The following is a 17,848-nucleotide window of genomic DNA, read 5'->3' on the forward strand; positions in this document are numbered from 1 at the left end:
TGCCATATTAATGCATTGTGAATTATAATGCAGTGAAAGAACAATGCAGTGACATCTCACTGACTTTATGACAATTACAGTGGAAAACAGAAAATAAGAAATGGTATTTTTTCCTTTTTTTTTTTTTTTTTTTTCTTTGCCAGGTTATAAACAAGGTGGCCAGACCAAGAATAGTTCAAGTGAGATGTAACCTGTTAACACATTACCATGTGGACACATTTTCATTGTATGTCCTCTTGAAGCACAAGAGAAACCAAAACAGGGTCTGTATTTCCACCAAAACCAAGCCATTTTCTAGGGAATAACAACCACATTGCAGAAGGTATCTTCAAATAGCTCGACATAAGTGGGATTTAGGAAGGCACCTATCTGTCAAAGGTCTCACATGGAGCATGACAATCTCTTCTGGAATTTCATGCTGTGTTTCTCCAGAACAGCACAACAGGAGGCAGACAGTTTTCTTTAGGGGAGTCTAACCTGCTGCTGCATAAAAAAAGGCTGAAAGATGCCTCGGAAGAAGAAGGAACAAGGAAGAAGGAAAAAATAAGAAGCCTGCCACCACATGACAGAAACAGAAACTGCGATACCGCTCTTCCAATTGCACACAGCTGTTTATTCACCTTCAAAGTGTTGCTAAGTATTAATTCATATAATTTCATTTAAGACAGCATAAAACAATAAAACAGAAAAAAAAAAGAGAGAACATAAGCCTAACATGTGTCATGCCATATTTATAGTTAGTTTGTTCTTATTTATTTTGGATGAAATTTCAACTGAGAAAAGGTGGGGTTTGAAATATCAACATTTCCTTCAATAATGTAAGTTTTGAAATAACTCGAGCAGATCTTCTTCCGCCCTTTTTTTTCTTTTTTTTAACCCTCCTGATTTTCCAGTCTTGTTTGCCCTTTGCAATGGCTTTGCTTTATACTTTTCAGTGGTAAATGAGTAATTGAGGGGCTTATATAAATTGGAAGAACAAGTCACCAACATGAAGAGGAGTTAAAGTCGCCCTTAACCTACCAGGAAAAACACTTTGTCAGCTACATTTTTTCTTGACTACAGCAAAAAATACCTTACTATTAAAATGCATGTTCAGGAAAACAGCTCTATCAGTGTCCTATGCCTTTCTGAAATAATAACTTTTATAGTTAAAATAATGACATCGAAGTAAAATAGCTACACACACATCCTTCCTAGTTAAGAGAAATATACATACAGCCTTACTGAGGCTGATGATGGGCCCAGAATACAGCCTGGCTGAGGCTGATAATGGCCCCAGAACACAAAAGGGTTTCTTTTCCCATTAGTCTTCAAAACACTAATGCAAACAGAGGACATATGCTTACAACAGCTCTAGTTACTCAGTGCAAGCACTAGGAAAACTCTGGTCAGTACTTCAATGTATTTTAGAACACATTCTTAAAAGCCTGAATCTAGACTTGCTATGATATCATGTGTTGGAGGTGCTGGTGAGACAAGTTACCGTGTCAGTTAATGACATTTTCCAAACAGACCATTCTGTGAAATTCTTCAAGAAGGCACAATGCCATCAGTTATCCTGTGAAGGAGTTCAGCTGTTTAACTTGCCTTCTGATTAGATTAACACTCCATTCTAATGCTTTGTCATACTTTAAGATCTCCATGTGTATCGTGGATCATGGTTGACAATATAAACTTACTAAACTAAGCCAATGCCTGTGGGTCAACTCTAAATTATCACCTGAATTTTTTCAATCATGTTCTTTTCAAGTATCTCTCCTGATCAACTCCATGCAGTGAGCTCTAGTTCACGTCAGGGAAGTTTTGGAAATACCTAATATCCTCCCAACTGCCAGCAACCATTCAGCCCAAGGGAGTTGATTAAAGCTAGTCCCAAGCCTCAGAAGACGGGGCAGACACTGGGCATTCAGCAACCTCTTTAATCTGTAAGTCTGATCGTCTTAGCTGCACTACTTGCAAAAACAGCCAGCACCTGAGAGGGCCTACTATTGCACCATAGGGAAACAAAAGCAACAGCAACATCAAACAGCCTTAATTTCTTTCAAACTGCCATGTTACAGACCTTTAGAGGTATTTCATTAAATATTTCACTATGTGTAACTTTAAAGAATCACAGAATTGTCACAGCTGGAAAAGACCTCTAAGATCACTGCACCCAATGGCCAACATGCCCCCAGAAAATACATGTATCACTAGAGGATTTCTCAAAGATTTATATAAATATTAGTCTATTAAACAATTATTTCACTATATTAAGGTCAGTGTGACCAACTTTGTATAATATAAACATGATTTATTTAAGAAAATTAAATAACTTTGCAGAATTTTCTGTACCAGCAGTGCAGGTTCTTCTTTACTTTCCTAAATTTAAGTTTTACAAGGTCAATAAATAAGAAGGTTGTATTCTTCAGTCAAAACATCATTTCAAGTTACACAAATGGGACTCTACTTGTCCCCAACAAAAAGTAAATGGGCACCCAAGGTCAGTCCATTAGAAAGCCTTTGATAATAATGAGACTTTTTTTAATATATATATTGGATGCAGAAGTGCAGTCAATTTATTTATCAAAAAAAGGTTTCAGTTGGAACCTGCAACAAAACACATTTATGATAAATGCTGGTGTTATTTGCACTTGGAAAGTCACACTGAATTTTTGCCTAAATGGAGAATCAGAAGCAATGCTCTCATTACTAGCAGACTGCTTTCCTTCATGCCCTGAATGCAGTATTAAAATTAAGTTAACAGAGAATATGGAAAGAGCCACTGCCACTTCATTTCACTGTAATTGAATGTTGAGTCAAAGAATCTCAAGTTCTATCAGCCACTGTTTAACAGGCTAGTTCTTTGTAAACACTTAAACAAATTTATCAACAAAACTGTGACAAGTAATCTACACTTTGACTATCAGTCACAGGCAGGTGACAAGAGAAGATGCTTCCATTAGAATCAATACACCAGCTGGTGATGCTGGATATGTATACTGTACACTGTAATTAGAAGCCTGACAAAACTGAGAAGACATTAAGGCAGAAGGCATTAATTTACACTGTTTCCCACTGCTAACAGAAAAGGGTCGAGAACTCCTTGAAAAGCTGCTTCATAACAACAAATCCCTCAAACTGCAGTTAGCTATAGCTTTAATATGTACTATTACAAAATCAACAACTTAATTTCCAATTCATACATATTTTGCTCCATGAACTTTTTAATATGCTTCAGAAACACCTCTCAAAAGAAAGGCGTATGCCTCACACCTGGCACATTTATAAAACCATAATGATGACAAAAGTTATTAGTCTAAATCAGGAATAATTAATTTATATTGGTAGGTTTCTGGAGGTTAGAGTAAGAAATAATTTTTAAGAATGTTTTATTTAACTACGAAAATAGAAGAGTCAAGAAGACAAAAAGCCACACAGCAGCCTGGCTCATCAGTTTGCACTTGTGAAATGTATAGCACATTCTAATACAGAAAACTTATATTCTATTATGTTCTATCCCATTCTCTTTTTCTTGATTTCCACTGATGTAAGTAGCTTAATTGTTTGTTTCATGGAGGAATCAGACACACTATAGGTTTCATTCTAATTTGTAACATAAGGGAGTACCATAGTACTAAGATCTGCTACAACAGCTGGTTCTAGAAGTCTTCAGAAGCTGTATGATACAAAGTAAAAGCAAAAAGACTTAGAAGATGAGGACAGGTGCCATTATCTAATACAGTCCACCAAAAGAAATGCTAAGTACCTGCTTGGACACTCAGGCAAGAAGCTAAACAAGTTTTTAACCTAGGTGCCTGCCTAAGGCACGAAGTTTCACCAAAATTCTAGGCTTTTCAACACTACAAACTCTTTTTAAGTGATTTTAAACAAGCTTTCAATTCTTTCATAATGGTTTACCTAGAGACACAGACAGTCATAAAGAAGCAACTAACATGTCACTAGACTTAAGTGCTAAGGAAAAAATAAATAAAAAAAAAAAAACAACCAACCTACATACAAAAAAAAAAAAAAAAAAGACAACAAAAGCCAACAACACACAACCCAAAAAAACCTGCCATCAAAGGAACAATAAACTTAAAACATCTACCACCCCCCCACAAAATTCAATGAAAAAAAACCAAAAAACACACTAACAACAAAACACAGCCACCACCACACAAAACTTTCCCACACCAATTTAATGCAGTCCTGCTTTCTTCGCAGTTGATTACTCTATTTTTCACTGCCTTTTTCTAGAATAGAACTTAGATCACAGTTCTGCTGCTCAAATAAACTGCACGTTGTCACATACATGGAAATACTACTTCTAATTTTACTGACATTTTCTATACTGAATTGCAGGTTTTAATTTCTCAGAACAGATGTTGCTTAATTTAGTGGTTTTGTTCTCAACAGGACTCCAGTTTCTTTTTCTACCCTCCTTATCTTTCCCATGAAGCTGCAATATTCAGCAACTTCCTGAATTCTTATGAATCTAAGCATGCTGAAAATTGAGGCAGTTACAGACCATTTTTGAAAGCAGATTACAGACACAGTTTTGTTTCTGTATGTCTGTCTACAAAGCACAGGTCCATAAAAGTAATGATAATGCCCCTCCAGTGCCACCTTGGTGTCTGTAGAAGTCACTGTTTATGCTTTTTTCCAATAAATATGAACTTATAAAAATCAAACACCGCTTTGTTTTTGTAAACAGAAAAGATGCAAGACATTCAAATCCATAAGTATTTTACATATAAAGCGCTTTTGGCATAAAAGACTGAACTTTTATATTTGTTCATTTCAGAGAAAATGTTTGCTAGCAGAGCTTCACTGCAAAGTTTTAATGACTTCTCTTTTGCAAACTTACCAATAAATACAGGTATGTTTTATCCTCATAGAAGACATATTTTACATACAGGTACTCCGAAAGTACTACTGGATGACTTAATGAACCATAAATCAAAAAGTTTTTAATCACTCACACTTATTAAATCCTGTAATCTTGAACTGCATTACATGAATGATTGACTTCTGTAATCCTGTTGTATCTATACTGTTTAATTTGTATGTACATAAACACTTGCCACTGACAGCTGTCTGCTGCTATCCTGCAGCACAGTATTTCACCTCAGCAGAAAAATCTATCCATTTTAGATGCCTATGCTGCTTTTTAAAGAAGACCATAAAGGCTGCAGGGCACATACCTTTTCGTAGTAAACTATTCCATATTCTTTATCATCACACTTGACACAGCGGAATTCAATCATCAGGTACATAAAATTAGAACTTCGTTTTTCCCTCTGAGAAGAGAACCATGACAGATGTGCATTACATATTAGAGTGCATCAATCTCCAGCATTCTCGGTACAGCAATTACCTTATTTTCTTTGTGCTGGAACTGATTAACTATCTGCTGTTGCAGCAATTATTCAGTTAATCGTTTCACACCACTACCTGAGACCATATCACCTTCTTCCTGACATAATTACTTTCTTACATTCCCACTTCATGACAAACATCCACATGTAAGATAATAAAATCATACTGCTTGCACCAATGGCTTGCAACTGTGGACTAAAGGTCTGCAAAAAGGCAACGAAGAACTATCAGTGGACAGCTGGGGTCTTATTTGTTGTTTTGTTTTTTAATAATTATTAAACACAACTCTGAATGTTAGATAGAAAACCAGGAAGACATGGTGGAGGAAGTCACGGTTTTAGATAGAACCACGAAAGCGACAAATTAAAACTTTGACTATCAGGTGAGATTTCACCTGATTCACTTTTAGAGAAAGATCACAAAAGCTCAGCATGTTAGGGATTGGAAGGGATCTCTGGAGAGCACCTAGTCCAAGCCCCTGGCAGTGCAGGTGCACCTAGAGCAGGTTGCACAGGATGGCATCCAGCTGGTTTCCAATGTCTCCAGAGACTCCACCTCTCTGGGCAGCCTCCTCCAGTGCTCTGCTACTCTCCCAGTGAAGTTCTTCCTTACATTTCAGATGAACCTCCTGTGTTCTAGTTTGTGACCACTTCTCCTTGTCCTGTCACTGGACATTACTGAAAAGTCTGGTTCCAATCTTCTGACACCCACCCTTTAGATATTACTAAGTATTGATGAGATCCCCCACCTCAGTATTCCCTTCTCCAACCTGGCCATACCCAGCTCCCTCTGCCTCTTCTGACACAGTAGATGCTCCAGTCCCTTATTTATCTTATTGGGATTCTGCTTGACTCTCTCCAGTAGTTCCTTGTCCTTCATGTACTGGAGAGCCCAGAACTGGATGCAGAACTGGATGCAATATTCCAGATGGGGCCTCACCAAGGCAAAGCAGAGTGCAAGGATAACCTCCTTTGATCTGATTGCCATGGTTTTCCTAATGCACCCCCAGGATGCCACTGGCCACAAGGGCACATTGCTGACTCATGGTTATCCCACTGCCCAACAGGACTCCCAGGTCTCTTTCCACAGAGATGCTTTCTACCAGGTCAGCCCCTAACCTATACTGGTGCAGTACCCTACCCCTTGCCCTTGTTAACTTCATGTAGTTTCTCTTTGGCCAATTCTCCACTGTCCAGGTCACACTGGATGGCAGCACAGCCCTCTGGTGTATCAGCCACCCCTCCCAGTTCTGTGTCATCAGCAAACCTGCTGAGGGTACACTCTCTCTCTTCATACAGGTCAACAATTAATATATTAAACAGGACTGGACCCAGTACGGATCCCTGGGGTACACCAGTTGCTACTGACCTCTAAACAGACACTATGTCCCCAGTGACAACGCTCTGAGCTCTATCTTTGAGCCAGTTTTTAATTCACCCTGCTATTCATTAATCTAACAAACACTTCCTAAGCTTGCCTATGAGGATGTTGTGGGAAACAGTGTCAAAAGCCTTACTGATGTCACAGTAGACAACACCCACTGCCCTCACCCCACCTACCCATCCTGCCATGCCACCGTAAAAAGTTATCAGGTTACTCAGGTATGACTTCCCCTCGAATCCATGCTGACTATGTCCAGTAACTTTCTTTTCCTCCACATGCTTTGAGATGATACCCAGAACAAGCTGCTGCATCACCTTTCCAAGGGCGGAGGTGAGGCTGACTGACCTGCAGTTTCCTCCAGTCCTCAAGCATCTCGTTCTCCAGGACCTTTCAAAGACGATGGAGAATGGCCCAGCTTTCTCAGCACTTGGGGGTATATCCCATCAGGACCCACGGACTTGTGGTACCCAGTTTACTTAGTTGTAAGTAAAGTGTCTCTAAGCAAGTACCTCTGCCTTAGTCCTCCTCTACCAAGGGAAAGTCTTCCTTCATCCAGACTTTATCTCTGAAGTCTGGGAGTCCTGAAGGCTGGCCTGAGCAGTGAAGACTGAAGCAAAGAATGCATTCAGTAACTCTGCCTTCTCTGTCACCATGCTCATGTATGCATTTTTGAAAAACTTTACCCAGAAAAAGTACTTAGAATGTAACATTTTGAAATCTAGGTGGGAAACAAGAAAGAAGTTATACATAACCAGGAATATATATTTAATACAAAAAATAAGCACCCTCATCAACAATCATAGAATGTTAGGGGTTGGAACGGACCTCTAGAGACCATCTAGTCCAACCTCCCTAACAAAGCAGGATCTCCTGGGGCAGTCCACACAGGAATGCATCCAGGTGGGTTTTGAAAGTCTCCAGAGAAGACTCCACAACCTCTATGGGCAGCCTGTGCCAGGGTTCCGTTGCCCTCACAGTAAAGAAGTTTCTCCTCACGTTGAGGTAGAACTTCCTTTGTTATAGCTTTGTTATTCCTTGTCCTATTAGCAACACAAGCTCATTTCATGTATTAATATTGACTTTCCAGCACAGGCAAAGCGCTTGTGCAATTTTTGGCACAGTTCAAGGAATGCAGATTTTCTAGTTTTCTGTTGTTTTGCAGAAAGGGAAACAGACGGGGCAGCATGGGGTAAGTGAGGACAAAGAAAAATCAAGGACGAGTTCTAAAAAAATTATACTAAAAATACATATTCATATGGGTTTATAAAAACACAAATTTAAGTTCAGAAAGATTGTTTCACAGAGGTCTAATTATAATCAAGACAGCAAAAATCTTGCAGAGCAAACCAGAAAACAACAGAGTTCTGTTGTGCAAGATGAGTATAATCCTTGGGGTATGATGAGTATAATCTTCGCAGTATAATACTTTGCTCAATGAGGGTTAACATCTCATTCAGGTGTTTAACAATGAGATCTTTTGTTTCTGCATTTTTTAAAAAAAATATTCAAATCTTACAGCATATTTTCTTAGTATGCAAAATAAAAACCAGGAAAGCTGAAAAGGTCTGAAACCAAAAAACAGACAGTACGTCCAAATGCTTCCTATCACAATCTAAATCCTAGAGGTGAATTAGTCATACCAAACAGCATTTGTTCCAGGCTATTCTAAATAATTTAAGACTGTTCCAAGCTATTCCAAATTGTTATCAATTATGTATTCCATTATGAAATTCCCTTGAAGCTGAGAACTTACAAGACAGCTGTCTATCCTGGTAGATGAAAAGCTGGACAGGAGCCAGCAATGTGCACTTGAAAACCATAAAGCCAACCATGTCCTGGGTTGTATGAAAAGCAGTGTGGCCAGAAGGTTGAGGGATGGGATTCTCCCCCTCTACTCCCACATGAAGTGTGTGACTAGCTCTGGAATCCTTAGCAAAATACATGAAACTGTCAGTGACACAAAGGAGGCCACAAAATCATTAGAGGGCTGGAGGACAGGCTGAGAGAACTGTAGTTGTTCAGACAAGAAAAGAGAAGGCTCTGGGGAGACCTTATAGTGGCCTTTGAGAACCTGAAGGGGGCTTGTAAGAAAGATGGGGACAAACTTTTTAGTAGGGCATCTAACTTCAGGACAAGGGGCATTGGCTTTAAACTGGAAGAGACTACATTCAGATGAGAGAAATTTTTTTTGTTACAGTTAGAGTGGTGAAACACTTGAAACACATTGTCTAGAGAGGTGGTTTTAGTCTCATCCCTGGAAGCATTCCAGGCCAGGTTGATGAGGCTCTGAGCAGCCTGATATAGTTGAAGATGTTCCTTCCCACTGCAGGAGTTTGGATTAGATGACCCTTAAAGATCCCTTCCAACACAAATCATTTTATGAATGTCATTATTGCTGAAATAAAGTCAACTTTGGAAGCTTAAATAATTATTTTTCCTTTTATCATATACAGTAGCAGTTAAAGAAAACTCAGACAAGTACTTAGTCTCATAGGCAAGCAAAGGATCTGTTTTAGCAAGATCCACAAAAACTCCACAGAACTAAACTAGAAGTCTTATGTAAGATGACTTACCTCATTGATCATTTCTATTTCTCTAAAAGTCAGTCTGTCCAGCCAGTCTACTTTCACCATGTGACCCTGTCGATGTGACTTGGTGAGCTGCACAAAAAAACCCCACAATGATGACATTTAAATCACTCAGAGCAAGAAGAAAACCCCACCATTTATACTTAACAGAGACTTTCCCCATTATTTCAGAACCATGGGCAAAAATAAAGGAACAGAAAAAAACGCTTGTACAGTATACACACAGTAGATCCTTGTGAACAGCTAAGTCACGCTGTAAAAGTATTTTAATATGTAAAACACCAGTAAAACAGCATCAGCTTCATGTCAGGTACAGATCCTGACAGATCTGGAGACAAACTCACAAGAAACCAAGCTTCAGAAACTGTGCAGAATCAAAGATGTTTTTACATCTCTAAGACACAAAGCTGACATAACAGGCAAATAATTATCTAGTGTCCAAAGAACTGTTAACAACCATTAAAAGCATTAATGAAATGAAACTTGAGTGTTCTGCTGTCTCCCTGTAGGTGCTCTTGCACAGAAAGAATTTATCTGTCAAAGATTAACTGGTAAGCATTTATCCTTCATCAACTGCCCCTTCATATCCAACAGCAACAGACCACCTCACTTGCTTACTTTCCATCAAGTGACTGCTTGCTGTTTAAGACAAAATTAAATGGTGTTATTTTTCTCTTATTCACCTCCTCAGAGTTTAATTTGGTGTTATGGTCTAACAGCACTTTAGATACTGGTTCCTAACTCTAAGTGGCCAACAAGATTTATTAATTGTTTTCTTGGACACAGTTTATGTCATAAAGAGCTTAAAGAGCTTAAAAACACTATGGCCTCTGAGCCCTCCCAAGATCTGAATTACATTCTAAAAAGAAAGTAAGCATAACATCTATCTCTGAATGCAAAGACCTCCTCATTTCACAAATATGATAATTCAGTTGTTCTGATTCTTCATTCCTACTAAGTATACGAGAGATGAGAGTGAAAATTTTCCACTAAACATTAATCCTCAAGTATAGCTATTGGCTCTGCCAAAGCAGAGGACTAATCAAAAGTAGTAACAACTTAAAAAGCAGTAAAAATGCTACACAGCAGAAAGGAAAATCCTGTGGGTTTTTTTTTTTCTAAAAAGCTTGCCTATAGATTTTCTAGAAGTACAAGAGTAACATCCAATGCCTTTTGTTGTGAACTTGTTCCATGAAGCACAAGAAAAAATAATCCTGTAACAAGTATGAAACTGCTTGAAGTAGTCGATTCACTTAATGTATCTTTAAGCTCTAGACTACAGACGCTTCCAGCTTCACAGAAGTATTAAGATTTTGAAGCAAATTTTGAAACACCACTGCAACTTCTGAGGATTAACTCTGTTTAGTATATAGCAAGGGCTTTTTTCAATTTTTTTGCCTCCAGTAGGCTCTGGGACAACTAATCTTCAGATTACTTTCATTGAACTTCAGGAACTTAACAACACAAATGGAAAAGGAAGGGCAAGCGGACAAAGTATAATATCATTTTATATATTTAATAACATTTCATATAGATATATAGACACAAAATAACATTAAGTAGATTAAGTGGATGTAACCAAAGCACAGAAAACTAGTCCTCAGGTTCTTTCAACTTACCAGCCGTACTGCAAAAAGGAGCACAATATAGTGAGAATATTCTGCCACTCTATGTTATATTCTACAGCCAGTTCACCAAATTACATGCCAGCAATATTGCAGATGCAGAATGTGCCAGGGCTGTACTAAAATAATATATAATACCTTGGCCTTTGCCTCATTTGTGGCTTTATAAGATATTCCAAAGGCAGAGAACCAACAACATGCGGACCAGTAGGATCCCAAGATGGTGTTTCAGGGAGGCTGGACATCATCCCTTCAATGCATTCACAGATGTCCTACCTAGTTCACAGAGCAGGTTCTCATTCTTAGCAATGAAGAAATTTCTTACCCTTTCATGTCCACTATTTTAACCACTTCTAAATTACTCCCTCCTTAAGGTAGTCCTCTTATTTCCACAATCTTACACCAAGACATCAAAAATTTCAGAATATTGCATATGCATATCCAGCACTGATACACAGACTTAGGACAGCACTTATCAAACCTTGGTCAGAAATTCTTGGTTAATTTTCTTGTTCACTGCACTACAGAATAAAGACAAAAGTCATTCTGTGCATTTTAAAGGAAAAATACTAATCTCTAATGCAATTTACAAGCAACATTCCTGTGTTTTTTAAGAGTACAGCCATACAGCACCTCACCATGACATGAGAGACCTGCCATCCTATCAGCTATTTAAGGCGAAAGGATGGAACTCCTCCAGCAGCTTGTCACTGACTTTATACAAATGCCCTGTAATAATAAGTATCACACACACAGATACACACATACTCAAAAGCATGTTAAGAAAATGGATGGAGATGGGGAAAAGGCTCTTCAGCAAACTCTTCACAAAAATTGCTTATTATCTGGAGGATTCCAGTTCAGCATGATTCCACTCAACAGCATGATACTTGTCCAATGAACAGATAAAAACCCAAACCAAACCAAGAATAAAAAAGTCCAAACAAACTCATCTTTATCTAGTTCTACAGGTCTTACTTGTATTTAAATATACATTTATATGCAGTAGAATCAGAAGGCATTCAGCAATTGATGAGTAAGGCACATAAAAACTGAAGCTGACTGTGCTTAAACAATGGCTATTCAAGAATGATACATCAGAAGAACCTCATCTACCGAGTAAACTGCTGTGCAGATAAAAGCTCTCACAGACATACTACCCAGAAATCCTATTCGTTTCACTAGCATCTGATGGTATAATGTTTTTATAAATGAGCACAACAAAATATCAGTGAAAACACTCATCTTTCAGAAATTACTACTCCCCAAAACAGTTTTCAGAAGAGAAGAACACTGTTAGTTATGTTATTAGCATATTATTAGCCATTAAAATTCTTGTTTAGGATGTGGAAGATTTTCCTCTGCTTCCTCAGAGACTTAAAGCCCTCACCTCCCATATGTCAAAAGAACAGACTGGAACAGACACAGGTATTTCAAGACTGAAATACTCCCTTCTTATTTGCATTTCATGAGCTAGGGAGCGTTAAGGGAGTAAATGGATGAGAAGAAAAAAGAGGAACAGGGTATGGCCACATTTGTGTAACAGAACAAAAAAGGGAAAGCCTGGAAGCAAAGGAGACCCCTTCTCAGAGACCCACTGCCTACATCATGATGAACTATAGGAAGCCTTGATATTTATCATCTGTCTGCTCATCTATTCATCATCTCCTCAGGCTAGAGGAATCAGGGGATTCAGGGGATTTATTCCACTACAATCAAGAAATGGGGCCCCACCACTGGCAGAAATTTTAATGAATTTTTCATTAGAAATTCAAAGTGAACTAGAGTAATAAAAAAGATAAACTAAAGGTAAGTTAGTTTATTGCTGGGATAAACCTCTGAATGAGAAAATGGATGTGTTTATGGCACTGGACCTTGTCTTCCACCAGGACTTGCACAAAGGTGAGGATGAAAACTAGGAGACCAAGATTAAAAAGAAAGCACACTGATTAAGTGGGTTGAGCCACTTGCCAGTCTTGGGGTGAACTTATCTGAAGAATAAGAAAAGAAGTGAAGAGTGACATCAGCTAGCCAAGAAGTTCGAGAACTGACATTTAATCATCAATTCCCAAAGTATATCTGTCAATAAAAACACAGTCTGCTATCACACTGGGAGAAGAAAACACTAACATACACAAATATCCATGAGCTTAAATGGATGAACTTTAGTAAACTTTTGCAGTTCTACTCAAATTGCTTCTAATCTACAGGTATGTCGCAAACACATCTGAATATTACAGCAGACAAAATTAAATCTAAAGGATGATTACAGAAAGAAAGCAGACAGTCCTCACAAGTTGCTGCTAGGAGCTTCTCTCACTGAACCTGACGGAACTTTGGCTACGTATATTAAAAGGTATTTGTACATCCCCTTTTAAAAAAGGCTTCAGTAGCAAATGAGTTTACTTATCTGTATAAATCTTGTGAAATAACTAAACAAGCACAGGAAGAAACATGCTTTCACATGAAACAACATGAGAAGCATGTCTTAATTAAAGCCTGTCTTCACTTTACTCCCGTGAAAGTTCAAGGTTTTCATGTGCATCTTAAAGGCTATTTGCTACTCCATCACCTTTGCCAAACGGCTCATTTGGTCTTCAGAGACTGTGCTGCTGGTTCTCCCAGGAGTTCTGGTGGGCTCCGAGCCATCAGCTTCTACATTGGGCCAGACCTTCAAATCATGCATTCCTTGACGAAACATACTGCAGGGAAAAATGCAGAACTGCTTCAATAAATTCAAAGTAACAGAAATACCATGAATCACAAGTACAGTGCCAGCTGCAAGTACATCAACTTCCTTCACCAAACCCCCAAAAATTGCTGCCATGCATAACTCAATTGAACTGCAACAGTGCCTTGCACCTTGTGCCCTCTAGGGCCTTCGTTTGCATTGGCACATAGAGTTTATAAGACAATGAGGAAGTTTGAGGTTACTTATGTGGCAAATGGAAGAAAAATGGGTAATTCCCAAAGTCAGTGGGGTGGCACAAATGCAAACTGAGGACAGAGCTTGACCTTCACAGTTTTATTATTTGTAGTGAAGCAGAAAGCATTTCCCTTGAATGGTAATACTGACTTAAGGTCTGCCAGTCTGAAAACATATTCAACTAAAATGACTTAAGTTGCATTTGAAGGTCAACTAAGAAAAAACAGCTTTTTGAGCTGCCATTAAAATAAACGAGAAAAAAAAACAACAAAAAAAAATCCCCAAAGCCACAAGCCTCAGAACTTTTTCACACCATTTTCTCCACCTATGCTTGAAATTGAGTTGGTAATTGAAACTACAGTGAACAGACCTTCACAGACTAATTGACGACACCTTTTCTCTGCAAAATCTTTCTACCCTTGAGTATTTGTGCTGATCCACCCATATAATATACACCAAGAAATCAAATGCATTCCTTTTGCCAATGAGGGGTGATCATTTAAGTCTAGCAACTTCAAGTAAATAGAACTGGAAAGAACACCTTAAGAAATCAACCTTTAAAAACGAGAAATACTGACCTGGAGGAAACCACAAGAGTTTCAATTTTACAAGTAAATACAAAATTCTAAAGTTACTTGTTGCTACACCCCACATACTGGAAATAAAATTTCATGTCTATCAACATTTGCTACCTTAAAGTTCAACCTTACAAATCTTAAAAAAAAACACCTAAATTTTGGTGTTATTGAAGACTTTTTTTTTTTTTAAATGGTAACATGAATGAAGTCACACTTGAAAAGAAATAAGAGTAAATCATTTATGCACCTGATTTTTCAAAGGTGGAACTGTTAACCTAAATTTAAAAAAAAACATAAATAAATTAAGAAATCTCTCATAACTGCTGCTACCTTACTAGGCACAAGTGAGCTTCAAAACTGCACCATGGAAGAAAAAACAGTTATACCCATATTTCCCAAAGAGCGAGACCGTTGTTCCTCCCACTGGAATTGCTTTACCCGGTCCATACACATCCCAGATAGTCAGAGCTACCTGTGCATTGCGAGGCAAGTCTGGATACTTCACAGGCAGCTTCAGCCATTCATTCCAGCTGCAGAGAAACAGTTTTTATTAGCCATAAAGCTTCAGAATTCACATTATTTTGAATTAGCTTACACAACCCAGAACGTCTAAGGGCACGTGGACTACTTTCCCGTGGGCTGAATGTAACCATTCAAATACTTGTCTTGAGCATGATGAAAAGACTAGAGATCAAAGGAAAAACACTTTATCTCGATGCCTAAGCAATGAAGATCAGACTGTCTAGTAAGCAACATGAAAGTGCCCAGGCCCCAGAAGTTATTTAAGCAGTGACCAATGCCTATACACACAACTAACATATTACTTACCCATTACACTAAAAGATTTGCCTTGTCCTGTCAGGGCAACACTTAGTAACCATACAGAGACTTGAAGAATATAAGTTATGTGATAAAGTCAAAAGAAAAGACGTATTTGACACATATAAATACAGATTTTTTAAAATAATTTGATGCCCTGGTAACAAGGAGGATACAAGGCAGCTACTTACTTCCATCTAGTGCTAAAAGCTTTGTATGAAGTTCTAACTGGAAGAGCAAGAGGCTTTCCTTCTGCAAACACCTGACAAGTTACATACAAGTCAGAGCAAGTTTCTTGATACAGTCCTGAGAACTTCAGCATTGGATCTTCTAAGAGAGCTTTGTAACTCTTCTGTTCTCTTTTCCCTTCCAGACTTCCTCTATGTTGGAAAGGCAAAATAAATAAAAAAAAAAAAATAATAAAAGAAAGGAGAGGAGGAAAGAAAAAGTAAACAATGTATAATTTATATTATCCAGAGTAAAAACCCTATTTTACTTCTATAGCTTCTATTTCAGTTTTCCAGATATTCTCTCTTTACATCCCTAGTTGGTAGTGAAATCCAAACACTGGACAGGAAGTCAGTATGTGAGGTGACCACCAAATACAGAATTTATTGTTAACCTGATTTAGGGGTGAGGGTAGAAGAACAGGGAAGGGAAGATTTGTTTGTCTTTTCAAGGGAGATAGCTTCTTCCAATACAATCTGTAGATTGTCAGACAGCAGCAAATGAGATGCTCTAAGCACGGCAACAATGAGATGACATATACCATTTAAATTATTAAAGACTCGTTTCCCAAATAACAAGTCAAACAAATCAATTATCACAGCTAAGCAAGCAGACTGCTGAAGTCATACTTGATTAAAGCCCTACAACAATTTGCAAAATGCTAGTGTTGGAGTAGTTTTGTTTCCTAGGCCTCAGCTATATGACAAGGAAAACAATCATGAATGCTAAATATCTGACTGAGATGCACATGTAAAAAGAAAAAAAAAAAAAAACAAACAGAGAGAGAAATTGTGTCAGTGATGGCAAAACATGAAAACATGCAAGATCAATCTTCCAGCTAACAAACAAACAAACAAAAAAAAACCCAAACAACAACAACAACAAAAAAAACCACAGCCCAACACCACCACAGGAACACTCCAGAGTGGATGAATGAATTTCTTGCAAGAAACTAGCTGAGGACATACCAGGTTGACATATACTCGAGATCAAGAAAAAATTCCTAGTAATGTTTCTGTTAGGCAGAATGAACTAGCAAAGAGGAAACATGCATTTGGCTCCGTGCATCATCCTCCAGCCAGCAGGTAAACAACCCCCGAATAAGCTTTTTTAAGCTCGTTTTCAAAAAAACTGCACTACACCTGAGTGTACCGACATTAGATAACTTACATCCTTCCCACAAAGAAATATCCCACTGCTGTGGGACTGAAAAATCCCCCACTTTAAAAAAATGAAACAGCAAGTACATCAGTGTACGATTAACGCAAACTTCAACAAGAGTGACTGCTTGTTAGGGACATAGTTATATGCATCTTTTCAGCACCGACAGAGCCTGTCTAAGAACAACTTGCTGCCAAAGGAGCACACAAACAATTTCGGACAGAAAGTCGCCGGTTTTATTGCCTTCCCCTGACAGTGAGGGGTGAGCTGTGGCAGCAAGGTTATCAGAGGCAACAGCGCCGAGCTGACAAGCAGTCTTTGCCTCTCAGCACCGCCCTGCCCTACGGGACCCAAGGCCCTGAGTATTCGTAACGCTTTTAGAGTAAAACTTTAAAAGCCCCGGCTCTGCTGCCACTCCGGACCCTTGTCCTGCCCCGTCCCCTCCTCAGCGCTCGGCGGGGGACGCTGACAAAGACGCGGCCGCGCTGCGTGCGCCTGACAGCCCCGAGGGAAACAGGCGGAGGCGGCAGCCAAAGCTCCCGGAGCTTCGGAGGGGAGACAAGAGCCTCCACCGCCGAATTCCCGGGCTCCGGCTGGGAAAACACCGCAATTCCAGTGAGCTGGCGGGGACCGGGCCGCCGGTAGAGAAGCGGAGAGACGCTGCGAGCCCCGCCCCGCGTCCCCCCTCCCCTTGTCCCACTCACTCACATCTTCAGCTGCACGTTGATGTCGAGGTCACAACTATAAACATAGTAAAGCTTCTCGGTCTCGCCCATGGTTACCACTGACGCCGGCTCGCCGCCTCAGCGGCTCCGGGGCTCCTTAACCACTACCCCGGCAGACATCAGCACCGGCCGGACAGCCGCTCTGCTCTGCGCATGCGCGGCCGCCGCCATCTTACTTACGGGGTAAGGAGCGGAGAGGCCACGGACGCGCGCGGTAACGGCCCTCTACCAAGATGGCCGCCGGCGTACGCTCCCCGAGGGGGCGGCCCCAAGATGGCTGCGTCCATTCGGCTTTTCCAACACTATGGCTGCAGCCAGCTGTACGGCACCGCAAGATGGCGGCTTCCGTGAGCAACAGGGCAAGATGGCGGCAGCACCGCCCGTGTGCGAGATTTCAGAGGAAGGGGTGGATTTACGCTCAATTTATTTAATTTATTTAGTGCCTCACAGTCAC

The 17,848-nt window shown here is 39.5% G+C and overlaps 1 protein-coding gene across 4 annotated transcripts in view; it reads right to left on the bottom strand.

Moving 5' to 3' along the window:
• The window catches only part of PIK3C3 (phosphatidylinositol 3-kinase catalytic subunit type 3), a 69,868-nt gene extending 52,302 nt beyond the window's left edge, over nucleotides 1–17,566 (bottom strand). For 2 of the 4 annotated variants that reach the window (XM_071730371.1, XM_071730370.1), the window contains exons 1-6: nucleotides 17,378–17,566; nucleotides 15,472–15,660; nucleotides 14,848–14,991; nucleotides 13,530–13,659; nucleotides 9,318–9,404; nucleotides 5,187–5,282 (exon numbers count right to left, since the gene is read on the bottom strand). In XM_071730371.1, coding sequence (XP_071586472.1) covers nucleotides 5,187–5,282; nucleotides 9,318–9,404; nucleotides 13,530–13,659; nucleotides 14,848–14,991; nucleotides 15,472–15,660; nucleotides 17,378–17,445 — 714 coding nt within the window. In that variant the 5' untranslated portion in view covers nucleotides 17,446–17,566. The remainder of the gene's footprint in view (nucleotides 1–5,186; nucleotides 5,283–9,317; nucleotides 9,405–13,529; nucleotides 13,660–14,847; nucleotides 14,992–15,471; nucleotides 15,661–17,377) is intronic. The other 2 variants (XM_071730373.1, XM_071730372.1) reach the window with 1 other exon arrangement.
• Between the last annotated feature and the right edge of the window lie 282 nt (nucleotides 17,567–17,848).

This window comes from Heliangelus exortis, chromosome Z (genome assembly GCF_036169615.1).
Source record: "Heliangelus exortis chromosome Z, bHelExo1.hap1, whole genome shotgun sequence".
NCBI classification, from domain to species: domain Eukaryota; kingdom Metazoa; phylum Chordata; class Aves; order Apodiformes; family Trochilidae; genus Heliangelus; species Heliangelus exortis.